This window comes from Microtus pennsylvanicus, chromosome 3 (assembly GCF_037038515.1).
Source record: "Microtus pennsylvanicus isolate mMicPen1 chromosome 3, mMicPen1.hap1, whole genome shotgun sequence".
NCBI lineage: Eukaryota > Metazoa > Chordata > Mammalia > Rodentia > Cricetidae > Microtus > Microtus pennsylvanicus.
The window spans coordinates 67,479,462-67,506,300 of NC_134581.1; the positions used below are offsets into that span (position 1 = coordinate 67,479,462).

A 26,839-nucleotide genomic window follows, 5' to 3' on the forward strand; every position below is an offset into this window, starting at 1 on the left:
CATAAGAGATTTTTGAAAAGATGGATATTTGTGTGTGCAAGTGCCCACAGATGCCGGAAGGGGCCATCACATCTCTTGGTACTGGACCACAGTCTTTTGAGAGCCACCAATGGTGGTGCTGGGACCCGAACTCTGGTCCTCTGGTAAAGCAGTGAACACTCTGCTTAACCATTAAGCTATCTCTCCATTCCCTGCAGAGGTTTTACTATGTCTGTGCTGGGATAAATCTCAAGATTTAAGGTCAAATAGTAAATAACTCATCAGAGTTGATCTCAGTCTGTGTCTCTAAAGCCTGTGCTCTTTACCTACTTTGTTGTAAGACTTGAACTTAACCAGAATTCATAGGGAAACAGCTGTAGCCACAAGGTTACCCAAGCCCCTAACCTAGAACTGGGGATTGGTTATAGATTTCTTATCCACACTGCCTATTTTATATAGATCATGCATACCATCTTTAGAAAGATGATGTTTGAACTATTAATGAGCAAAACAAAATCACTACTTGTACTGCACAGATTTTATTTGAACTGTCAAGAGTATTGGGGAAATCAGACAGACACTCCTGCTCCCTATCCCTGCTATAGCTTTTGACGACTATGTCGGGAGGTAATGGATGGCAAGCCGTGCTACTCTGAGGGTGTTCTGTGGACTCATGCTGGACTCAATTCCTATGTTAGCATATGAGATTACATCCTTCAAAAAGTTGAGCGATTGGGGAGAGGGTTCAGTGGGTTACTTCTTGCTCCGTAAGCGTGAAGATCCAAGTTTAGATGCTTAGCATCTGTATAAAAAGCAGGAAGCTACAGCCATCTGTAGCCCCAGCCCTTAAGAGCACAATGGGGCAGAGACTGGAGGATCCCAAGTGACTCACTGGCAAGCTGGTCGAGATAACATGATGAGTTCCAGGTTCACCAAGGCTGTCTCAACAAATACATAAGCAGGGACGGGAGAGACAGCTCAGTGGTGAAGAGCATTTGCTGCTCTTTGAGAGGACCCGAGTTCGGTTTCCACCACCCAAGTCAGGTGGTCCACAACTGCCTGTAATTCCAGATCAGGGAATCTGATGCCTCTGGCCTCTGTGTGCACCTGCACTTGTGGCCACATATCCACATTCACACATACACACACCACACACACACACACTACACACACACACCACACACACACACACACACTACACACCACACACACACACAACACACCACACACACACACACCACACACACACACTGCACACCACACACACACACCACACACACACACTACACACCACACACACACACCACACACACAACACAACACACACACACAACACACCACACACACACACCACACACACACACACTACACACCACACACATACACACCACACACACACTACACACCACACACACACACCACACACACACACTACACACCACACACACACACCACACACCACACACACACACACCACACCACACCACACACACACACGAGAGCAGATACCTTTATAGCCATTTTACATTGCTGTAGCATGCAAACATATAATCAGTGGGTCTGCAAATATTTATATGTGTACACACACATTTAGTTTCTCCCCTTTCCTAACAATTTTAATGACTATTAAACATGATCTGAATTACACTTTTAAAGTATAGCTCTGAAAGGGTACAAAAGAAACATAAAGAAGCCCTAAGCTATCATTGTTGCTTAACCACGCATAAAGGTAGTCATAAGAAATTAGACTTATAAATCTACTCAGAACCTAAGACTCTTAGTTGTGCTATTACAGCTCCTTATTACAATACCGTTGAGGTGATGTATGTCTATTTCAGTATTTCTTAAGAGTGGCACTCCTGGTTCTTCAGGCTGCATTATTTTCCTGTGAGTGGTGGCAGGGAGTGCAAGGCACAGTGCTGAGTAGAATCCCCTCCTCTGCCTACCAAATACAACCGCACACTGTGACAGCCAATGCTGTCTCCAAAGGGCTGGGGAGAGGGTTCAGCGGGTAAAGGCACTTGCCATCTACCTGATGACCCAAGCTTGATCCCCATAAAGGTGGAAGGAGAGTTGCCCTCCGACTTCACACAGGTGCCACGGCACAGGTGCTTACACACATATACACAAATGTAAAGTTAAAAAAATGTCTCCAGTAATTGTCACACTTGAAGAACAGTAGTCTATTGAACCAGCATGGTGGGAAGAGGGAGGGCTGGGGTTGCACCTCAGTAGCCGAGTGCTTACCTGGCTCCCACAGTTCAATCCAGGCTACCTCCAAAATAATAACAATAACACAGCAATAACAGTAACAATAATGATAAAGAAGAAACTCGTGATAAAACACTGCCTCGTTTCTCCCACATCCTGAGGCTGTGAGATTGACCATAGAAGTATTTACATCATGAAAGTTGTCTAACATTTTAAATCAGTACCTAATGTTTTTTTTTCTGGTTGACTTAAGATGTAAGGATAACATGGTGATGTGTTAATAATGCAGATTAAAGGTGTAGTGTGTGTATCATTCCGTCATGAGCAGCACAGTGATGCAGACATGATCGGGCACTTCAAGACAGGAAAACAAAACAATCACAAACTCAATTGTCCTAAATATTGTTAACACACTAAACGGTGGGTCAGGCAAATGAGCTTGAGTAAAGTCAGTAGCCATTTTTTTGAGAGAGAGAGAGAGAGAGAGAGAGAGAGAGAGAGAGAGAGAGAGTCAGAATTTCATCATGTAGCCCAAGATGTTCCAGAACTCACAGCCTCAGTCTCCTGAATGCTGACTTTACAGGAAGTGGGGTAGCAGAGGGAAAGGCAGAGGTGAGTAGAGGAATTGGGCAAGTAGAGAAAGACTCTGGAGCGTTATGCAGAAGCAGGGACACAGCTGGAAGAGGGAGCTGGACTCGATAGGGCTTTTCTTTCTTAAACATGATGCACTAAAATATGTGAAAATATTGCTGGAGTGCAGGAGTGAGTAGAGGAAATGAAAAATCCTTTGAGTAATGGGACGAACTAATCACGTGAAAATACTGCTTTTAAGACTCGAGTATTTGTAAACCATCGGCCAAGTCGTGACTTCGCTAGATATCCCCGTGCACGGATAATTCCGAGGTAAGGCCAGCAAGCCAATCCCAAATCAATATCCTCGTCATGTGATGCAGAGGTAGGCCTGCAAGCCGATCTTAACTCAATGCCCTTGTCATGTGATTCAGAGGTGGGCATTCAAGCCGATCTCAAATCAATTCCCTTGCATGTGTAGTTTTAACGCAGAACCTGTATTCCCATCCTCTTTACTAAACTGTATTCTCTCCAGGAATGTGCCATGATTTTGTTTTTTCTCTTTACCTATAGACGCTTATTCTGAGAGTCAAGACAGACGTCAACAGAAGCCCTTATTCATGTGCCCTTTAGAACACTCCCTCTATCTCTAAACATTTTAGGCAAAGGCCTAAAGCCAAGCACTACATTGAACAGGGTGTGGGGAGGAATCCAGAGGTGAGAAGTGAATTAGTAATGTCCTCAAGGCTGCAGGCCAGGGATTAGGGAAGGGCTGGAGAAGGGGTTGGTGAGCTAGAGGAAAGCTTTTCCATCAGACCAGAGCAACTGCGGACAGAGCGCGTCTATACCAGGATGAATGGGAGCGTGCTGAGGGTGTTTAGGGTCCGGGAAAGGCCAAGTTCCGATCAGATGCCAGAGCAAAAAGGAGCCTGGGAGGGGACGCGTCCCTTGACTTGCCAATCTCCGTGGCCTCACTCTCTGTTTGTTTCCTTGGTAACGACGCAGTGGGAAATGACTTAACAGCTCCTTCCAAAGCAACCTTCTTAGGCTCCACCCCCAATCTGTTCTGGTTTGTTCTCTCTCTCTTCCATTCTCAGTGACGTAGAGGCAAAGTACTTAGAAAGGAACTCCGAGGGACCGCCTGTATGTGCCGTGAGGCCACAGTCTAATGTTTCCAAATTTAAGCTCCTTAGCATGATTCGGGTTTTCTGTAAAAATAGAGGACTTCCCAGAAGCGGAAATCTTACTGCATATTTAACGCATGCTTTATTTGCTTGAATGCCGAATATCCCACACATGGACGTTACCTCAGTGTCAGAGTGTAAGGACGTAAAGTGAAGCGTCTTTCGGCCTGCCCAGCTCTTCTATGTTCCTTCAATGCTCTCGCATGGAAGATGCTTCTAGGAAAATACTTTTTTATATACTAAACACATTTGTACAGAGGGAAGAAAAAACCCTGTAGAGAATTTAGTGACAAAGCAAGCTTCAGAGTCCTTCAAAAATCATTATAAGTTTTTAATAAATAGCTGTTATTGATACACAGTATTAACACATAGCTGTTGCCATGTATTAACACACAGACATGAGCAAAATTTAATACTCATACCTTTTAATCTAGTACAAACAGTTCAAATTTTTATATTAAATAAAATTAAGCTACAAATTTTAAATCAAGGTCAAGGCCCATGTCAGGCCTGATTAGAATTTCTCTAATCCCATTTTAAGAGGCCAATGACACCAATTTCTGTTTTGTGGGACAGTTTGATTTTGTTAACTGAAGAACTGTATGAGATATTGGCAGGTGTGTCCTTGCCAACTGCTCTTTAAAAAAGACCGAAGAAAACAAGAAATGCTTACGTTTTACGGTTCCTGGTGCTGAATAGACTCCCACTGCGGGCACTTTTAAAGAAGCTGCTCTTCTCTAAAAGAAGATGGCTCTGAAAGTCCGCTGGAGAACCGGAAGCGAGGGCTCTGGACATCTCTGATCCCGAACTCTATTCTTGGGGAGCCTCTTTTGCAGCTTGCTGTTTCTTAGCCTCTCTGCTTGGTTTGCTTGGTAAACAGAGCCCCCCAAGGATGGAGGGAAAATTCTGCAAACTCCACTCCAGAATACTTGGTTTGTGTTGACGGTGCTGGATTACTCTATGGCCCGGCTGACTTTAAGTGAGAGCTTCCAGAAAGACTCAACTGTAGTCAGTCCTCTCAAGATGAGCTCATCCACACAAGCCTTGTTCCAAACAGCACAACACCGGACAGGAGGCAAACGCAGCTACTGCCAACCCTGTCAGCTGAGGTTCAGCCTGGCGGGACGTTAGCTCTGTGGTGGGCGGGGCCTCCAGACCCCAGGGGTGCCGGCTGTCTTGCCTCTCCTCCCACCCCCCACCCCCGGGTGGCATCTATGAGACCCAACGTGTGCACTCTTCCTCTTCTTCCAGCATGGCTCAGGACCAGATTAAGGGCAGAAGTAGATGGGGGACGGGTAGGGGTGGCCCCGGTGGCAGTGAGGGAGCTTGGGAGCCTGAAGAGAGCAGGTGGGAGAAAAGGCACCTCTAAATAGTGAACCTAGGTTTGTTCCCCCACACCCCCCCCCCCGGGACCCGTGGGCGAGGTGAAATGGGCTGAAGGAAGCAGCATGGTGAAAATTTCAATTCTGTTTTTCCCAACCCCCACCGCCTGTGGGAAAACTAAGGCATCCTAGAGCAGAGCCCTAAGTCTGAAACCTGTTAGAGGGAGCCTCATCCCTTCCCACTCAGCTCCCCACCCCCACTCCAAAGGCCCAGATCAATGTCCCTCCCACTGGCCAGCTCTACCCCCATGTGGGGAAGGAATGACTGTTAGAGGGATCTCGGGCTGTCTTGGAGCCCAAGTCCATCTCCTTGTGAAGTTTATGACCAAATCTCTCATCGTAGCTGCCTTTGCTCTTAACAAGTGCTGGCGGTGAAGCCGCACGGTTTTAATCCCAGCACCTGGGAGGCAGAGGCAGGAGGATCTCTGTGAGCTCGAAGAAAGCTGGTCTACAGAGCAAGTTCTAGGACAGCTAGGACCATTACACGGAGAAACCCGGTCTTGAAAAAAAAAGAAGGAAGAAAGAAAGGGAGGAAGGAAGAAAGGAAGGAAGGAAGGAAGGAAGGAAGGAAGGAAGGAAGGAAGGAAGGAAGGAAGGAGTAAAATTCACCGTGCAGTGCATCCTAACTGCCCAGGGGGGTTGGTGTGGTGATGCTTGCGCCAGAAGCAAGAGTGGTGGAAGTGAGCTTGTCTGCCACCAGCTAACTGATTTCGGGCGCTGCACCTGCTGCCGCCGCCTCTTCTGTGGTTGGCTTCATGAGAGAGATGGCCTGGACGGCTCGGGCAGCCCAGAACTTGGATCTTCAAGAGTTTGGCGGCCTGGGTGGAGACACCCAGAAGGGGTTTGTGGGGGACATCAGTCAGCGAAACCCCACGAGCCCTCCCCACCTAGCAGTCTGGGGTGTTTTTAGGCAGGGGGTTGGGGGGCTGCGGCTGGGACTTCCCCTAGGCCATTCACAGTAGATTTTTAAAAACAAGTCTCATCAAAGTCTGGTATTACAATACCTCAGTTGTAGGACATTTAGTCTAGAAAGCCATGGACCCTGCCCCCAACAGCTCTCCCACTAAAGCAAACAGCCAAACTCAGATACTCAGAACACAAAGAAACTAGAATCTGAACTTTCTCACAATGCCCAGAGTCGGTTAGGAAACAGTGGGTACTGTGGACCTGGTGGAGAACTGACATGAGGTCCCTAAGGGCCAGTGTACCTTCTCGGACCTTCACGACTAGACCAAAATCACTTACATTTCCTAGAACAGTAAAGTCAGCAGGGTTTACTCAATCCAAGCAAAAACCCCAACAAAACTATTCAGGAGTCTGTAATTGACCTTTGCTGAAGGGTGTTCTGAGAACTTCAATCAGCCTCTGCCCATCGGCATTTATAAGAAACAGACATGGGGCCTCAAAAATAAATTACCTACAGCCTAGTTAGCCAGTCGGTTGTTATGGCTCATTTGCCTGCTAATTGGATGCAGGGAGTTTTGCAGCAAGCTCAGGTGCTAAGAACCACCAGTCTCTGGGCTCCTCTGGCTCGCTGGGCTAAGGGCAGGCGTCCAAATCCATGGGCTCCCTTTAGTAACAGAAATTCCACAGTGCCAGTAAAAACAGAATATTTATAACATTTCTCCTCTTGTGAGGCTCCATGGCACTCCAAACTAGTTCAGTGAACTCCTTGATGAATTTCCCCCAAATGCTGAAGTCCTGGCACAGTGGACAAACAATTGTCCATGGAAGTTTTTTTTTTTTAATTTTTTTCTTTTTTTTTTAGCTTCCATCTCAGGGTCACCTGTCTGTAGGCAGTAATGCCAGTAGTGGCAGGGGGCTCTCATTACTCCTAGAGACATGGACACTGCTTTCATGTTTCTGGAGGGAGCTCATTTTCTCTCCTTTCCTCCCAATCGTTTACAATGAAGGTGAATGTGGGACCCTCACCCCTTATTCTCGAAGGGGCAGGAAGAAATTTCCTAGCAGAATGTTTTCCCAGGAAGATAGTGGCCTTCCCCTCTCCCACCCAGGAGATTCCTAGCACAAGGTCACTTAGCTCAGCCCAGCCAGGCACTTGGTACAGGCTGATAAAGATGGCCTAACTCAAGAACAGTGGCCTTGCTCTAAGAACAAGGAAAAGGCTGATTTAGCAGAATGGGAGGGAGCAAAAGTCCTTGTACCCGTGCCAAAGCAGCTTCAGAGATTCTCTTTGTGGTTATGCCTTTAAAAACTTACCCCACAGAGGAGATACAACTCCTCTCTACCTTGTTGTAACGGGGATGGAGATGAGTTCCAAACATATTTGTATTATGCTGATTAAACCTTATTTATTACAGTCTGGGCCTCTCTGGGGGTCGTAATCTGGGCACAACAGTGAATCTTTGGAAACCATGTGTGTCAGTTACTTTGCTGTTGCTGTGGCAAGATGGCAGAACAAGCAACTTGAGGAAAAAGGAGTTATTTCTGGCTTATGGTTCCAGAGGCCACCGAGGAAAGAAAGGGGTGGTACGGCCGCAGGAGCTGGAGGCTGCCTGATAGCAATGTTTAACTCTGCCCAGGAAGCGCAGCCAGAGCAGGAAGCAGAGCAGGAAGCAGAGCAGGAAGCAGAGCAGGAAGCAGAGCAGGAAGCAGAGCAGGAAGCAGAGCAGGAAGCAGAGCAGGCTATCTAATCCCTCAAATCCCCTCCCAGCAATGGTCTTCCTCTGTCGAGGCTGTCGTTCCTCAAGCAGTGGTTCTCAAACTGTGTGTTTGACCCCTTTGGGGGCTGGAGTGACCCTTCCACAGCTGTCCCCTAAGATCATCCTGCACATGGATGTTTACATCACAATTTGAAAAGTAGCAAAGTAAGTTATGAAGTAGCAACAAAAATAATGCTTATGATTGGGAGGTCACCACAACATAATTGATGTCGTCTAGTGACGTCTGTATTAAAGGGTCACAGAATTAGGAAGGTTTAGACCCAGTAGCCTGAAGGTTCCATAACCTCCATAGACAACACCACAAACCGGACCAAGTGTTCAAACATTCGAGCCTTTGCAGAACTATGCTGCTTAGCTCTTTGTTAGCAAGCTAGGGACATCTGGGAAAGGGAACCTCAACTGGGAAAATATCTCCCTCAGATTAGCGTGTTGGTGAATCTGTGGGTTCATTTTCTTGTTTTCTTTACTAACATCGGGAAAGCACAAGGGAGGAAGCGGAAGGGGCAGGGCGATTAGCGCTGAGTATAATGACATATATGTAGGAGAATAGCACAATGAGACCCGCTGCTTTGTATATTAACTTTAAAGATTAGTATTTAAAATATAGTGGCATGAAGCCTATTTTTTTCCTATTTCTGCAGAGTAGAATTCAGACAGAATGACCACACAGCAGTTTTAGTTCAGTTATTCATGAGGACATAAGTTAGACTCATCTAAATGGCTCAGGGGTTAGGAGCACTGGCTGCTCCTGTAGAGGACCCAGGTTCAGTTGCCAGCACCCACGTGGCAGGCATAAGCATCTGTAACTCCAGTCCTGAGGGAATCCAACTCTCTTCTGGGCTCTCTGGGCACCAGGCACGCATGTGGGGTACTGATGTATAGGCAAGCAAAACTTCATACACAGAAGATCAATAAATAAAATCTTTAGAAATTCAGGTTAGACTAACTGTCATAGACGCACCAGGGAGAAGGTGGTGATAACCTTTCTTAAAACAAATCACATGGTTTCCAATTTTTAATTAAGAAAATTTGCTTTATTTAAAAAGAGTATATAATAAAACCACATGACAAAGTTCTAGACATAGGTTTTTAATATGGCATCGTGGAAAACATTAATAACGTTTTCTTTTCTTTCTTATGTCCTCTGTGGACTTATTCTTTTACCATGTTGACATTTTTATTTTACAACTTGATTTATATCCATGGTTAAAAAGCAATTTAAATATTATAAAAAGGTATAACGAAAAAAAAAATTCCCTTCTCTCCACAACTTTCCACAACACTGGCAGTTTGTCCTTCAAACTCAATCATTTTCTTTTCGTCTTTGGCAAAATGTTTTCACATACTATGTCCTGTACCTTTGGTCTTTCCGGAACTCGTCGTGGGAACTCTCCATGCAGCGCAGTTAAAACTGCTTTGTTCTCACCGATGGTGTACGCAGTCCTCAATGCATTAGGATCTCTCTAGGCAATGCATTCACTATTGATGGGTGACGGCCACGTGGAGTGTTGGAAGCCACAAGCATTGGTGACAGTTTATTCAAACGAGCACAACTATATCTTTTTAAAATATATTTATTAATTATGTATACAATATTCTGTCTGTGTGTGTGCCTGCAGGCCAGAAGAGGGCACCAGACCTCATTACAGATGGTTGTGAGCCACCATGTGGTTGCTGGGAATTGAACTCAGGACCTTTGGAAGAGCAGGCAATGCTCTTAACCTCTAAGCCATCTCTCCAGCCCCCACAACTATATCTTTTTTAAAAATTCATTTAACTTATTTATTTTATGTGCATTGGCATGAAGGTATCAGATCCCTTGGAACTGGAGTTACAGTCAGTCATGAGTCACCCTGTGGGTGCTGGGAATTGAACCTGGGTCTTCTGGAAGAAAGTCAGTGCTCTTAACTGCTGAGCTATCTTTCCAGCCCCACGGAACTATATCTTTACACCCTTACATCCCTCTCTTTTCAAAAGTTAAATTAAAAATATTTTTGTTGAAATTAAAATAAATCATTGTCTCCTTTCCTTCCTCCAACCTCTCCCAGGTAATCATCTTAACTCTCTCTCTCGATTCCTGGCCTCTGAAGCCAGATACATTTTAATAAGAATTTCAGGATTAAAAGTGGCTCTGGGTATATGGGTAACAGATGAGCTGGGAAGGAAAGAATCAGGGCTTAATAAGCCAGTTTCTTTCACTAAGATCTATTCAATCTAGTAAACCAAAAAGCCATTTAAAATTCATTTCAAAGCCTGTGGTCAAGCTGGGGAGATGGGGGATTATCTAAATTTCGTGATAGACTTTAGCGCTACAGTTTAGATGTGAAATGTCCCCTGCAGGTTCACGTCAGAGACTCAATGCTCCAAAAGTGAGGACCGCGGGGGCCCCGAGGAGTCCATAGAAACTGCCCAGTTTGTCTCAACTCCTTTTAACTGTTAGGATTGTTCATCATACGACATCAACCTAAAAGACTTACTGTGTCTACGACAAACTGCCATTTTGCTTCCTGGACCTGGGGTTACAGAGGTAGCAAAGAGGAAGGCAGCCTTTCTTTCCATAACCCATTCCCATAAGGCTCTACTCTCTATAAACAACAGAAGGCAGACTCAGATGCACCAGGTGTGGCCTCAGGCCAGCTTGTCCTTTAGTTCATACTACACAGGTCGGGTTTAAATCAGCGATGGGCTTGCTGATCATTTCTATGGTCTACTTAAAAACACAAATTCCCGTGTTCCTTTCGGCCCTCGGGAGAACAGACATGACCACATGAGTTCCCCGGTTAGGGGAGCTCTGGTTTTGGAGCGCACTCTGTCATAAACTGTGTCTTGGATTGATGGTGCTCTGAGGAGTTAGACAGGAATTTAAGGGTATGAGACTTAGATCTCGACCCTGTTCTAAAAGGCAGAGGCAAGTGCCAAAGTTTTTATCTTAACGGTTCAACCCATTGAAAGAGGAGGCTCTTTCTGTCCATCTGTAGATCCAGGAACCAGTACCTGGGCATATTAGTGAATCCCAGGATGCTGAGGCCTCCTGAGGCTGGTGTAGCAGCGATCGAGGACTCTTTTGGAAGGAGAAAGGGAATTAAAGATCTCACGTTGACAGCTGTTATTTCTTATATTCCTAGTACATAGATGATAAAGATACCCATAGAATGCCACCGTCTACATTAATAGCTATGCTGTCTTTAACAGGTGTGCAACCCAAACAGACTGATTCACCAGTGTAAGGTACAATTTCCCCTTAATTCTGTCCTAGGCCCTGGCAAAAACTTAGCTGAAAAGATTTAAACGACGCAGCGTGTTCCTCCAGCGTCTCTATGTTACCCTTAACAGCAAGGAGACTTGTTCCTTACTTAGCTTGTTCCTCAGTTAGCTTCATCAGCTCTTCCAACAGGAGGCTGGAATCACAGAGCATCAGAACAGCTTGCAAAAGGAGAAACTACACAGGGCGGAGAAAATAAAACCTTCCCCCAACGCTTTTCCCTTCATAACTGAATGTAAAATAAGTGAAGAAAAGATAGAAACAAACCGGTAAATGTGACATCCACAGATTCCCAGGTGATTTATAAGTCCTTTTATCTATTGTGATGCTCAAATGAGCAGTTTCACCCCAAATAAAATGAAGATCCAGAGGCATTTGGTAATACTGGAACTCATGATCTTCCTGCCTCAGCCTCACGGTGTGGGATTACATGCTTAGCGTCCCTCTGCATTTCTTTTTGCTTTGGCTTTTTGTTTGTTTTGTTTTGTTTTTGAGACAGGGTTTCTCTGTGTAGCTCTGGCTATTCTGGAACTCACTCTGTAGACCAGGTTGGCCTTGAACTCACACGGAGATCTGCCTTCCTCTGTTTTCCAAGTGCTGGAACTAAAGGTGTGCACCACCACTTCCCGGTTGTTTTGGCTTTTTGATAAGATTCAACTGGGAAGTCTGGGCTGGCCACGAAATCACCATATATCGCAGGCAGGCTTTGCAGTAAGAAATCCTCTTGCTTCCGCCTCCGGAGTGCTGGGATTAGAAGTGTGAGCCTGACCCACCAGGCCTGGCTCCGCTCTTTCCTCAGGGCTTGGCATCTTTCACAAGTCTTAAAGATGCAGCCAGCACACAAAGAGTGTGAAGCCGGGGCCTCCTTAAAGCTCTTCCTTCCCAGGCGTCTTCCTGTGGCACCGGCAAAAGGATGTGGCATCCTCCGGCTGGGGAACAAGCTCCATCCCGTCACGTATCATGGGCTTGCTGGTCTGGCGCTCAGCATATTTCTGAAATATGGAAGCCATGGAAGGTTTAGTTGATGCTTCATTCTAGTCCCACCTCCCACACATCTCCACCTTCAATTGCAAAGTTTCAGACCCAAACCAAAGGCTGGTGAAACATCTCATAGTCTGGCAGGGAACCCTAATCTACACTTCTGTGTAAATTAGAAAAGAGATGCCAAGCCAAATGCCTCTAACTGAGACAGTGGCGCCAGCACGTATCCTCCCTTCTAATGAATGACTGTCTTGTTGGATTTTCATGACTGCAACTCGAGATGAGCAGCATCTCCAGACAGCGTCCATCCATCCCGGAGGGCTGGAGTTACAACCACGCCAAGAGGCCCGTGCAAAGTTCTTACACCCTGGTGAGAAATATCCCTATGCACCGAGTCTTTCCCTGTCTTCATTCTGGGTCAGCTCTGGTAGGTATTCCTAGTATTGGGCTAATGCCAACAAAATAACAATATAACTAAGGGAACTTAATAAACATGTTAGGGGTAGAAAGCTCCTACCATTAAAATTAAAGTTAGGGCTGGTAAGATGGCTTACTGGGTAAAGATGCCTGCCTCCTGGCCTTAAAACCCTAGTTCAATCCCTGGGACCTACGTGGTGGAAGGAGAGAACCGACTCCTACGGGAGTCCTCTACCCTCTGACCTCCACAGGTGCTCCACTCCTCCTCCACCTCCCCGAGCTCACAAAATAAGTAAAATGCAATTAAAATTAAAATGTTAAAACTAGATTAGTACACAGGATGGAACCAATCTAAGGATGACAAGACAGACGTGGTGGGGGGGAGTGGCTCAGGGGACGTAACTTGCCTTTATTCCACCCACAGACAAGAAGGACGGTCTCTAAAAATCAACCACCAGGGGGCGCACCCTAACAAGAGGGGAAGAGCCTCTAATTAATCTACTTCCCTGCGCTCCAAGAACAGAGATTGAAAGGGTGGAGGCACTGGTTCTTTCCTCCCTCAGGCTGGAGTCTCAGCTGAATCCAAATTCTTTCCACAAGCTGCGGCTGATCCCCTCAGGAAGCATGGTACAAAGTGTCCAGGCCACTCATGTGGCCTAAGGACCCCGACTCACCAGGTTGGACCCTGAACTGACCTGCAGCACTCTGTAATAGTAACAGAAAAGTCGGGGCGGCTGGAGCAGGTCCCTAGCAGTTAACTGCCCTTCTTTCGCAATCTTCTTTGCTTCGTCATCGTTTTCCTAAAAGGAAAGAAGAAAAATTGCTGCTGAAGCCCACAGAGAACGCTAAGTGAGAGAGAGGCGAGGCGAATGTTAACAGCACGGAGGAAGTGGACTGCAATGGGCTAAGACAAAGGAGGCCATGGGATCGTTTACTAATATCTGTTAATGAGGAAGGATCGTAGGTGTGTGGACCTGACTCTACCGGCCTCACCGGCCTCTCCTGAGCCTATTCTGGTGCTTTCCTAGCACCTAGGGAGAAAGCCTGGGGTCCATCATCTGCCTCCCCAGCGGGGCCCTCTGCCTAAGGACAGAATGGATCGATTTTCATGTTAAAATGTCTTTTAAAAGCTTCAGCGCTGGGGAGCTGGCTGGGCAGTTAAATGTGCATACTGCTCTTATAGAGGACCCAAGTTCTGTTCCCAGCACCCATCTTGGTGGTTCTCAACTCCAGCTCCTGGGGATCCGGGGCCTGAGGCCTTTGAGGGCATCTTCACTCAAGTGTACAGACCTCTACACTGAAACGTGTGTAAAATTAAAAATAATAGAAATGTGTTTTTCATAAAGCTTCATTCAAATATGCAGAGATAGTGTTCTGTTACAAAGCGATGGCCACGAAAGACTAAAATGCCGTTGTGATAAAAGTTATCCATCCACTAGTACTCACGGGCTATAGTGCCAGGAGTAATCAATGCTCCTGATTACAGCCACAGGAAACGCCTGACTTTCTGCATGCTGTTGATAGGAAAAGCTATTTGCTGGCGATCATGGATATTAGGGAAAGCCAGAATGATGATTCTGATCCATTATTCCCATAACCAAAATATTATTTCTCAAAACTTAAAAAATGGAAAAATGTTATTGTAGGAGGATAAATCTTTATAGTTTCATAATAAACCACAGTAGTTTTTAATATTTATTCCTTCAAATTTATTTTAAAATTTATTATAAAATTTATTTCTTAAATTTTATTTTAAAATTTATTCCTTAAAAAAAAAGAAATCCTTGTTTTATGGGGACCTTGCTCTTGTAGGCTTTGTAGTTTGTGTTGGGTAAGGACTTGTGGGGTTTTTTTTTTGTATATAAGGAAAAGAAGACTACCAGATTTACCTGGGATGTTCTCTTAAAATATAAAGCCTTTCAATTCTGACCTTTTCAATCTGCAATTTTCATTTTGCAATTCTTCTTTTGCATATATAAAAGCAAACAGTGAATCATTTAGAAAAATCCACATCACAATAACACTGGACTTCAAATCCAACCCTCAACAATGTTGACAGAGGCATACAAAATGATTCTGATGGCCTTTCTTTCTCTTTGACATGTGCACATGTATGTATCTGCATGTGGGTTTGTGCGCATGAGTGCAGTGACTATGGAAGCCAGGAGAAGCCCTCTGATCCCCTGAGCTGGAGTTACAGGACCTCGTGAGCTGCCCAACGAGGGTGCTGGAAACCAAGGTCCTCTGGGAGGACAGCAAGGGCTCTCAGCCACCTCTCCAGCCCCATGTCTATTCTTTTTTTTTTTTAAGATTATTTATTTATTACATATACAGTATTCTGCCTGCATGTGTCCCTGCACCCCAGAAGAGGGCACCAGATCTCATCACAAATGGCTGTGAGCCACCATGTGGTTGCTGGGAATTGAACTCAGAACCTCTGGAAGAAGAGTCAGTGCTCTTAACCGCTGAGCCATCTCTCCAGCCCCCCCCCCCCCCATGTCTATTCTTTAGCTACTTAAAGGGAACACATTTTTTTTTTAAAGAAAATTATACTTCCTTTGATTTTTATTTCAGTATGATACATGGTCGTAATGGAACACAGGTCCTCCATATCGATAACTTTGATATTGCCCTAAGAAGGAAAATGGCATGAAGCATACCTTGGCCCACCTCACTTTCTCTAGCAGATCACTGAGGTTTCTTCTCACGGGAACGTAGTGCTTCCAGGGCCTTAGCGCCACATAGAAATGCTCATAATACGGTGACTCCTGCTTCAGAACCAGGCTGTCCCCCAGCATGAGGTAGGGAAACCTGTAAGCAGCCACCGTGCCGTCCACGTTCACCTGGTACTTGTACTAGAAGACGAAAAGAAAGAACCTCAGCAAGCCATTGCTCCACTCCCGCTTCTCACAGTATTAAATCAAACACGAGGGATCGTCTTCCACGTTCCCACACCTGCACTGCAAACTGCTTTCATTTTCTCCTTGTATAAAAATGACAAACAGCCTCTAACGCGTCCCTAGCAGGACCTTCTAGGACACAGGAACAAGTGTCTGTTTCAATTACGTCTGTGAAGCGGAGAGTCTAGACTCCTGTCAAACTGCTGTCAAAGTTCTACATCTTAATATTCTGAAAAGTGATATTATCAATTTTCATGTATATATAAAATTTTGTTTGTTCCTTACACTAAACCCACAAAACATAAACTAGAGTTTGTGTAAAACAGAGTCTACATCTTTCCAGCCTGTGAACTGTAGGAAAGATGGCTCAGTGAGAAGAGAAGTTTGTTGCCAAACCATGACCCAAGTTCAATACCCAGGACCCACCTGGTAGAGGAAGAGAGCTAACTCTGTTAAGTTGTCATTCACACAGACAACACACAGACACAGACACACACACACACACACACACACACACACACACACACACACACACACAGAGAGAGAGAGAGAGGGGGGGGGGGAGGGAGGGAGAGAGAAGGGAGGGAGAAATTAAGTGCTATAAAAACTAGTTACTCCACTGACATGTATTGGAGTAGTAAGTTCTAACTTCCATTTCAAAAGCATATATCAAAGGCATGAAAAATCCTATTTAATTATACTATGAGGCAAGGTTTTTTGTTTTGTCTTTACAAGTGAGAAAACTGGAATACAGAGAAAGCTATAAACCTTCATTCTGAACACAAATTCACTGCTCTTTTTACCACGAAACCCCCCAGATGAAGCTGGTCCATTTCCGACTACACTGACTCCTCCCTTCCTCCCTCCCATTCCCCTCCCTTTCCTTTTCAGTGCTGGAGATCAGACCTATGCCTCTCTCATGTAACAGAAGTCCTCTGCACAGGGGTACACTCTAAATTCTTAGTAATCTCTTAAAAAAAAACAAATTTATTAAATAATCAGTACCACGTCTTTCCTAGCCAGTTAGGTGTGGGTTTCATGACAGAGAAAGGGGCACACACATATATGTGCGTGCACACACCACACACGCACACACACATTTATATACAAACACACATGCGTGCCAAAATCAATATAAAAAGAAAATAAAGGAACATAGCAGGCATCACAGGTCACCAGAGCCACGAAGAGATGAGGGGCCACAGGCAGAACCCGCACTCCCTCCAGCTCCACCTCTTTTTTTGCATGTATAAAAATGAACGCTCTTTTTATTTACCAAAGATACTTGAGATCACCTCACATAAAAGAAACATCTTTGCAGATCATTAAATCAAAGGGAAAAGCCATAATAAATACGTAAAACTTCATGCTAGCTCTTACATTAAACATTAAATATAGTTCTAGGTTATTCGGTTAACAAAATTAACAGACAAAACTGTGAGAGTTCAGTGACTCCTCGGTCAGACTGGAGAGAGCGAAAGCGAAGTTAGCTAGACACCAAAGCGACCTGTTTGAACTACCAGTTTCGTGGACTTTGGACACAGTTTATCACTTCATAGCCATAGGAAGACTCATACCTTAAAGAAATCAAAGAAACCCATCAACTTGGCTTTTCCAAGCTCTTTTTCTTTCTCTTGGAAAAAGAAATATCCTGTAATTCCTGCATCTAGCAGCTGTGGATTTTCTTTGGACAGCTGTACCAACTGCAGCCTCTCCTCCCGGCTATCTCTACCTCGGAAGAAAGCTTTCTCTGTTTTATTGATCCAGGAAGGCCCTAGAAGTTTGAGGCCATAAAAAATTATGATTAAGAATCTGAAATCATAAGACAGCACAATGACCTTTAATCCACCATTTCCATTTAAAATGTTGGTACTCATCACAAACCCATTTCGTAACACAGACGCTGTTCCCAAAACACCTGGGACTGAGTCTCAGTTTGCCAGAGGTGCTTTCAGGGGCTGTCTGTCTGTCTGTCTGTTCCAGCCCCTCCCATTTACCTATCAACCACAGTTCTCATGGGAACTGCTATTCACTGTGTTCACACTGGGAAATAGCCCTCACGGTATCAGGCAAACTCAGAGCAAACGGTTCTGTGACTTGTCCTACTGCCAAGGCCACAGTTCCTTTTACTTTCATGTTTCACAATCACACAGGGGGTTAGGCTTTTGCGCTAGAGGTCAACAGAAAACTGCATAACTAAGCCACCCAACAGAGTTCTTAGTTCATATTTCTCCCTTTAGTTTTGTTTTATGTGTATATGTATTCCATGTATGCCTGTGCACTGTGTGCGTGAAGTACCCACAGAAGCCAGGGGAGGGCGCCAGATCTCCTGGGACTGAAGTGACAGATTGTTGTGCACCAAGTGGGTGCTGGAAATTGAACCTGCGTCCTCTGGGAGAACAGTGAGTGCTCTTAACCACTTGACCATCTCTCCAGTTCAGCTACTCATAAATTTGGATAGAGAAAATATATTTTTCTTGGATGCCGTTAAGTGTAATTATACAATTCACCGCATTCACACAGGTATATGAGGACTCTGAGACAGGCTCTTGCTCTTCATCCCTGGCTGATCTGCTACCTGCTATGTAGCCCAGACGGATCTCTAACTAAAGACACTCTTCCTGCCTCAGCCTCCAAGTGCTAGGATTGCAGGCGTGAGCCACTATGCCCAGCTCTCTCTACATTTGTATCTTCTCTTTTTAGGAAGGGAGATGTTTTAGAAAAATTAATTTCAATCTCTGAAAAAACCCTCTTACTATTCTAAAGTAAGATGTTGGCTAAATGCCCATCAGTGCCCCGGGGACATCATAAGAGAGAAGAATCGAAGGGGCTTAAGCTTCTCAGAGTACCCAGAAAGTCACCACTATCAAATTGAAAGTAGGCCAACGTTTACTTCATATGGTTTTCATCTTATTCTTATTTATCTTTTCTCTTCATGATATCTTTAGGTACTTTGCACAAATCTCTGATCTTGCCTCCAAATAACAATAAAAAGAAACAGAGGCTGGAAAGGACAAAGCCAAGTTTTTCGCAGCCCAATGAGTTTCCAAAAAGAGGCTTCCATTGTGTTGCAAATGGAAGAAATCATAAAGAGAGGAAGGATTCCAATTCTGAAGACTCGGGAAGTACGGAAAGATGAAGTGAATTCCTTACAGAGTACCCGAGGATGGGGTCATGATGCCCAATGAATGACACCATGACCACGGCCGTCTTAGGGTTTTCAGGCTGCTCTCATTTCATCCAGTAATAAGAATCATTGGAGTCAGAATTAGTGGCAGGTTTACCAAATAAACATATCTTTAATGTTTTGATTTAACATTTCACGTAAGTACAACCAATGCGACTTGAGAAGACATCTACGCACGACTGAACTCAAGGGAGCCTCCGTGAATACAGGCCTGGGTGTTAGTTTCCTAAAGGATGTGTTTTTAATTTTCAAATTGGAATCCCAAACGTTCTCTTTTGGCCATAGGGAGCTTTTCCCTACTTTGCTGTGCTGGGAATGGAGCTTGGGCCCTTGCACACGCTAGACATGTATTCTTCTTGGGTAGAAAGCAAGAGTGATTAAGCATACACATCTATTCTTTCTGATTCCCTCCACCTTTTTATCTTTAAGGTTTTCCCCATGAGAAATAACCTTAGCTTACCTGTGTTTCCCTGAACAGAGAGGAGATCATTTGTGACACCCCTCATTGCTTCAAGTATGGAATGGGTGACATCGTATGTTGGAAGGATAATGTCTCTTGAATCCAAGGAGCCGCACCAGGAAATGATAGGTATAGGGCCAGGAGTGTCATTGACTTTCCGATGCTCCAAGGGCCAATCTCCAAGGTTAATATAAAATTCTAAATCTGGGAGGGTGACCTACAAAAACAAAGGCTCAAACATCAGTGTTGGGAGGCACCAAATACCCCAGTCTCTTGGCTATGCATGTATATGTGTAGGGGACAGGAATCAATCTTTGGCATTTTTCCTCAAGAGCCATCTACCTTGGTTTTTGTTTGTTTGTTTGTTTGTTTTATTATCCTCCACCGTTTCCATGTCCACGATTGGTCCTCCACGGAGGTCTTTTTGCTTGGAATGCTGCCTCAGTTTCCTTCTTGGGCATTCTGACTTCACCTCCCTCAACTCGAACCTACATAGCTATCCAAATCTCTACACCCCCATGAACGTCACCTAGGCTTACTGGAACCTTTAGGCTATGGAATAGGACCAGTTTTCTGTCCTGGCATTCAGAGTCTTGCTCTTTCTCTAGCTTAGACTGAACTCTTTTGTGAGCCTGAATGCCAGATTACAGGCAAGAGCCACCAAGCCCACTTTAGTTTATACCTTACAGGAAAGAGTCATCTACAAAGACACACGCATATTCCGTGACACAGTTCTGGGTCCTAAAAGCCACTCGATCTAAATATGTAACTGCTGCAACAAAAAGAAATTAAATGATACTATTTTTGAGATCTGGTTCATTCGTTTTCATACCTTTCTTGCCAGAGACAGCAAAATTTCATCAGAGAACATTTTGAAGTCTGTGTATTTCCCCAAGGATCTCCGGTGGATGTGGTTATTGACAATTGTGTAATGAACAACAGCACCCCGCTCGTCCCCAAATCTTTTGGGGATTTCCTTCAGCATCTGCTGGAGATTGATACTGGGGAAGGCAGTAAAATCTTGCTCAATCTGTGGTTCCGTGTCTGGACAAGACAGGGTCTCCTGCCAGGCCTGAGGATCCTCTTCTGGGCAGTCACAGTACTCGTGATACACGGGTCCTGAGGAGGTGACACACACACACAATGTCACCCCCAAGTTAACAATGAGAAGTGAACACTGGATAAGAGCTTGGCAAATCTGAAAACTACCAACAGAGGCAAAACTATCTTAGACAAGGGAGTGGCGCAGTATTTATGTCGGAGTCCCACGTCTGCCCCGTCTCGAGGCACTTTAGACAGACTGGACAGTACATGCTTCCTCCCACCCAGTCACTTGGGTGACACATTCGCGTCTAGTGAGCTGTCAGTAATTAGTATACAACCACTTCATTTTAGCACACAGAAGGAGGGCTTCCTGGTTTTTGGACATTTGAATGTAGAAGCAGTGAGTTTTTGAGAAACTGGGGGGCCTCTTCCTCAAAGCCTCTAGTGCAGTCTCGGTCGGCATGTCTCAGAGAAAGACAGAGTAACTGAAAGGACCTCTCAGTATGACGCTAGGGGGGCAGCCGAACGCAGAGGGCTTTCCTGAAGACGCATCTAGAAAACAATGTGTACAAATCTAACATATAATTTCAGGACATACCCATATTTATTTTAATGAAAAAAATTAAATTTTCTTGAGGATTTATTTATGATCTTTGGAAATAGTCCCATGTAGCCCAGTTAACCTTAACTCCTGATCCTTCTGATTCTACCTCTCTAGTGCTGGAATTACTTCATTAAGCCTGATATTTGGTTTTGTTTTGAAAATTTCTAACTTCAGAAAGACTAATAGGAGGCACTGACTTATTCTTCACTTGGAACTGGTGAACTCAGTTTCCAGACTCTGGACAGGAGGCAGTGAAGGACAGTGAGTCTGGGGGATGAACACCAGCAAAGCAAGCCTCCGGGTCGCAGGAGCTCGCTTAAGGCAGAGGAAAAGGGAAGGGGGCGTGGCTAGAGCTGGGCAGTCTCGCTGAGCTGAGGAAAGCAAGAGTACGGGAGAACAGGGCCGCAGGGCCTGGGAAGACAGAGTAGGTGAAGGGTAAGAATGGAACATGGAAAAGCCTGGAAACATGCAGGCCTTTGTGAGTGAGAAGACATCCCAGCCTATGATCAGGGCATCTGTAATGAAGTCACCCAGTACAGGAAAGAACCATCCAGAACACTGGAGGGCAATGCATACCACTCCACAGGGCTGAGGAAAGTGCCTGTACCAGCCAAGGTACAAAGCCTCTTCGTTCTTGGGACTTGGGAAAAGCATATCTCAGTCCTTGAGAATATTTAGCCCAAGATTAAATGTGGCTCAATCTCATCTACTAACAAACTGTGAAAACTTAACTCAAAATAATTAAATTATGGGCAGACAACGCAGGCGGCAGGCAGCCGGATTGGCAGGTACCAGTGCAGCGGCAGACGACACTGGCTGGCGGTGGCGACCAGCGTGGCACAGACGCAGGAGGCAGGGACCAGCGGGCAACACCGAGAGCAGATCGCCCCACTACAATTAAATCAAAGAGGTAGGCCTTTGGTTGGCGAGGTCCCTGGCAAATGGGGAGCCTGTTCCTGTTCCTGAAGACCCTTCTGAGGGGTGAGAGGGATCTTGGCCCCCCGGCAGGAGCCAGGAAACAGAGCGAGGGCATTCTGTAAGAGAAGCCCTTGGCCAGCAGAGAAACCTGATCCGGTTTTAAAAGGCCCTATCATACAACAAAAGTATATGCTCAACTATGTTCATAGCAGCATTGTTTGTAATAGCCAGAACCTGGAAACAACCTAGATGCCCTTCAACGGAAGAATGGATGAAGAAAGTATGGAATATATACATATTAGAGTATTACTCAGCAGTAAAAAACAAGGACTTCTTGAATTTTGCATACAAATGGATGGAAATAGAAAACACTATCCTGAGTGAGGTAAGCCAGACCCAAAAAGAGGAACATAGGATGTACTCACTCATATTTGGTTTCTAGCCATAAACCAAGGACATTGAGCCTATAATTCGTGATCCTAGAGTGTAGTAATATGGGCGGCAGCAGGGTTGCATCCCCAAACACCCCAGCCGCCTGGCTCTGCCCGGCTAGCTTATGCCCCAAATAATTACACAGACACTGTATTCATTTAAACACTGCTCTGGCCCATTTCTAATAATCTATGTAGCGCCCCTAGGTGCGCTTACCGGGAAGATTCTAGCCTAAGTCCATCCTGGGTCGGAGCTGGGGCATGGTGTGCATCTTCCCTGGAGCAGGTAGCATGGCGTCTCTCTTGCGTCTGCTCTGGAGAGGAGAGCTGCGGAGTCTGACCTCACTTCCTCTTCCTCCCAGCCTTCCCTTCTGTTTACTCCATCCACCTAAGGGTGGGCCTATCAAATGGGCCTAGCAGTTTCTTTATTGCTTAAACAATGAAATCAACAGATTGATATGACACTCCCACATCACTAGAGAAGCTAAATAAGAAGGTGAACCCAAAGAAAAACATATAGGCATCCTCCTGAATATTAACCTTCAGCAGGCGAGGAAAGGAGACAGAGACAGAGACCCACATTGAGCACCAGACAGAAATCTCAAGGTCCAAATCAGGAGCAGAAGGAGAGAGAGCATGAGCAAGGAACTCAGGACCTTGCGGGGTGTACCCACACACTGAGACAATGGGGATGTTCTATCGGGAACTCACCAAGGCCAGCTGGCCTGGGTCTGAAAAAGCATGGGATAAAACCGGACTCGCTGAACATAGCGAACAATGAGGACTACTGAGAACTCAAGAACAATGGCAATGGGTTTTTGATCCTACTGCACGTACTGTCTTTGTGGGAGCCTAGGCAGTTTGGATGCTCACCTTACTAGACCTGGATGAAGGTGGGTGGTCCTTGGACTTCCCACAGGGCAGGGAACCCTGATTGCTCTTTGGGCTGACGAGGGAGGGGGACTTGATTGGGGGAGGGGTAGGGAAATGGGAGGTGGTGGCGGGGAAGAGACAGAAATCTTTAATAAACAAATAAATTTAAAAAAAAAGAATTAAATTATGTTCAGTCAACTCGGCCATATCCCAGGGATAAAGCTTAAGAAAATTAAAGAATATATATATATATATATATATATATATATATATATATATATATACACACACTGTAGGATATTAATAGCAACTTGGCAATGCAGGACAAAAAGATGAACAAATCAGCAATAGTAACTACACAAAATGAGACAGAAAAACATTTTTTAAAAGATAACTTTAGGTGTGTGCTTGTCTACATGTTTGTGTGTATACTACATGCACGTCTGGTACCCACAGAGGTCGAAGAGGATGCTGGATCCCTGGAACTGGAGTCACAGATGACTTAGCTTCCCTGTGGGTTCTGGAAACTGAACCCAGATCCTCTGCAAGAGCAACCAGTGTTCTCCAAACCCAGACAATGATAATTTTTTTAAATGCCAAAGTGATATAAAATTTGATCTTCAAGGAGTGCCTATCTAATGTTTACTCTGTTGAACTTGACCACAGGTTCATTACAGCCATTCTGAAAAGCATGCCTCTCACAGAAGTCGAGGTTCAGGTGACTAATATCACTTACCTTTCAAAATATAGGGAGACTGAGCTACGTGTTCACCACCATAAAGAACCTCCACCTTGAGGCCTTCATGGACAGTCTCGTGCATCCTGTATCTCACCAAAAATGTTCCATCATTTCTGTCCAAAGGTTTAGGGACATAAATTCGGGCTGACTCTTTCGGTGAAAGGGATTTTACGACTACTTTGAATTGTGTTTGACCTGGGAGCAGAAGAAATACAAATAGCATGACCATTTCCTGATTTTCATGTCTCGTGATTAGACGGGGATTTTTGTACAGGAATTCTTTTGCCCTGCAGTGTTCATGGTAAACCACGTTCAGCTCAGCCTGGGAGATCCTTGAGGCAGCAACCATGCCTGACCCATCCTCAAGCCAAGGATCTGACTTAGCAAGGGAGTTGTTAGCTATTCAATAACAACAGTGAAGGGAGGGAGGGAGGGAGTGAGGGAGGGAGAAGAAATAAAGACAGAAAAGCTGACTGAAGGGAACATCGTGACACAAAGGGAGGCAGCAAGTACCAAACCCTTACATCAGAAATTCTGAACACTTAAATTTCAAAGAAGCCAAAAGCATTTTTTTTTAAAAAAAATATTTACTTATCCCCTACGATGGGCTATTCCTTGTGTTCATGTCTGTTTATTTATTTTTTGGATCAACTTCTTATTACATAGTCAAGGCTAGCCTAGAACCCACAATTTTCCTACTTCTGCCTCACAAATGCTTGGGTTATAAGCCCTCACCATCACACCAGCTCTCGAGCATTCTACCTGCCTCCTGTAAGACTGGTATGTCAGATAGGTAGTTAACACCCACGCTGTGCAGTGAGAGACCCGGCTCCAAGAAGTAATCGAGGGTCAATATCAATGAACTGCACAGCCAGGAGACAGTCACAGCTTTCCAGCTTTTTAAGTGGAAGAGAGTCTCTGGCAACGGGGATCTCACCACCCACCAAGACCAGTTAGGAAGTTTACCAAAGCTCTCTGCAGTTACAGGGAAAGCACTGATCTTACATTTGCAACTAGAGTGTCCCAGAAGACCAAAGTGTTACGCCCTAGGACTACATAATCCTTCAAATATGTCTGACTTCTTACCATGGACACACTCCAGGATCCATCCACTCATGCACTGCAAACATATCGAGAGGCTTTCCCCCCCTCACTATGAAAACATGATGATCTACTGGGGCTGAGAGTTGGCTCAGGGATTAAGAGCACCTTCTACTCTTCCAGAGGACACATGTTCAGTTCTCAGCAAGCTGACCTCCAGCTACGGCGGCTTCAGCGCCCCCTTATGGTCTATACGCACACATGCATACAAGTGGCATACACACACACACACACACACACACACACACACACACACACACCCCACATCCATATAAATAAGATAGAATCTTTGCAGAAAAGTTTATTTGGGAAAAAGAATGCAAAAAGGAATTAGAGGAAAAATCCTTACTCCCTTGCTGTAACCACAGACGTGCATGCGTGGGTTCATTTATTGGAAACAAACTTGGAGTGATACTATGTCATGTTTTGAATCTGAAACATGCCCTACGGGCTTCTGTTCTGAACAATTGGTCCTCACACTCTCAGCTTTTGCACATCTGCAAGCATGCCCAGAAAAAACAGCCTCCAAACCCGTACTCTCGAAGGTTTCCCAGACTTCCCTGGGCCCACCGGCAGTTCTTCAATGTTTACACCACGCTGTACATATCCCACTGTAGTAACCGTGACATGCCCCGATAGCTCAGTTGCTTATCCATTTTCTCAGCAGAGTCTTAAGTTTTCTGATAGGCAGGCATTAACATCCTCTCTTAACTCCAGGATTACCAAATATATAGCGATCTCCAAGTACCTTTGCACTGTGGAGGAGGTAGGCCTAGACTATTCGGTCTCTTTGCTGGCAAAATAGAGCGCCTGTTAGAAGCAGCCTTAAGTTTAGACACAATTGAGCAAATCCTGACAGGTAACAACTTGAAACCAGCTGGACAAGTCCAGAGAAGCTGTCAGATGTGGGAGGAGAACCCTGCAGAGCATCAGGACAAGATCCCGTCCCCATCCCCCGTCCCGATTCTACTTAGTTTCACCGATTTCTGTGGTCTACATTTAATAAGTCAAAGGTAAGAAGAAAAGGAAAACCCTGCGTGCAAGAAGACCCTGCACTGCAGGCCTACTGGGTGCAGTCAGGGAGGAAGGACCATCTGCATCACGTGATCGCGCCACCGCACCCCATAGGACATCAGCGGTGCCATTTACGCCAACATCAGTCCACGCGCGGGACGTATGGCCCAGCCCTTGGAGTTAGTCACCCAACGGACCAAGGTGGTGTCTCCCGCCCCCGGGGGTGTCAGGGAAGGAGGAAGGGCGACACTCACAGCGGGAAGTGGCTGTGTATGGGGCCAGGGACGCGCGGGGATGGCGACGGGCACTGACCTGGCGGCGAGCTAGTGAGGTTCCGGCCGTCCGAGTCCACCGCCTGCAGGAAGAAGTAGCGCACGGGCAGGACGACGGCGGCCTGCAGCCCCGGGCCCCACACCAGGCTCCGCGGTGCGCTCACTCGCGCCCCGGCCCCCGCGGCCACCAGCAGGACGAGCTGCAGCCGCAGCAGCGGGGCCCGCGGGATGCCCAGCATGGTCGCCGGCTCACAGCTCGGCCGGCCAGGAAGGGGCAGGAGCGCCGGGCTCCAGGGGACACCCGGGGGCGGGCCTCTGCCTAGAGCCGCCCCGCGCGGGCCCTGTGCGCGCCCCGGAGCCGACAGGATGTTGGCGTGCACCGTCCCCAGGCCTCCCTCCACTAGAGGCTCGAGTTTGTCAGAAGTTTGGAGAAAGGCAGCTGTTGTTGTAACCGCTTTCACTTATTTTATATTTTGTTTTTGTTTTTCCTTTTGAGAAGGACGTCTCCCTCTTAGCTCAGGCTAGTTTTGAACCAATGGCAGTCCTTCCTCACAGCCTTGTCTAGTACGGGGTGTGTGTGGGGGGGGGGGGGGAATTAAAGGTGTGTAAGCTACCTTGCCCTGTGG

General features: G+C 45.7%; 1 protein-coding gene across 2 annotated transcripts; it reads right to left on the minus strand.

Moving 5' to 3' along the window:
- Positions 1-9,029: 9,029 nt before the first annotated feature.
- Positions 9,030-26,517, minus strand: Poglut3 (protein O-glucosyltransferase 3). Of its 2 annotated transcripts, XM_075965891.1 has the most exons (8): positions 26,254-26,517; positions 23,824-24,021; positions 20,050-20,336; positions 19,218-19,434; positions 17,148-17,344; positions 15,331-15,525; positions 13,366-13,470; positions 9,030-12,264 (listed from the first exon to the last, which is right to left on the minus strand). In XM_075965891.1, the coding sequence occupies exons 1-8, from the start codon at positions 26,450-26,452 to the stop codon at positions 12,139-12,141; spliced, it is 1,524 nt and encodes a 507-aa protein (XP_075822006.1). In that variant the 5' UTR covers positions 26,453-26,517; the 3' UTR covers positions 9,030-12,138. The 2 variants fall into 2 exon arrangements, with proteins under 2 accessions (XP_075822006.1, XP_075822007.1); XM_075965892.1 differs by lacking the exon at positions 23,824-24,021.
- Between the last annotated feature and the right edge of the window lie 322 nt (positions 26,518-26,839).

Excerpts from the sequence above, each read along its gene's own strand:
- Poglut3 (XM_075965891.1), bottom strand. The coding sequence starts at position 26,452 with ATGCTGGGCATCCCGCGGGCCCCGCTGCTGCGGCTGCAGCTCGTCCTG. Across the intron at positions 13,471-15,330 it reads AGAAAGTGAGGTGGGCCAAG|GAAAACGATGACGAAGCAAA; the intron begins GTATGCTTCATG and ends CTTTCCTTTTAG. Across the intron at positions 12,265-13,365 it reads ACTATTACAGAGTGCTGCAG|AAATATGCTGAGCGCCAGAC; the intron begins GTCAGTTCAGGG and ends TCCATATTTCAG.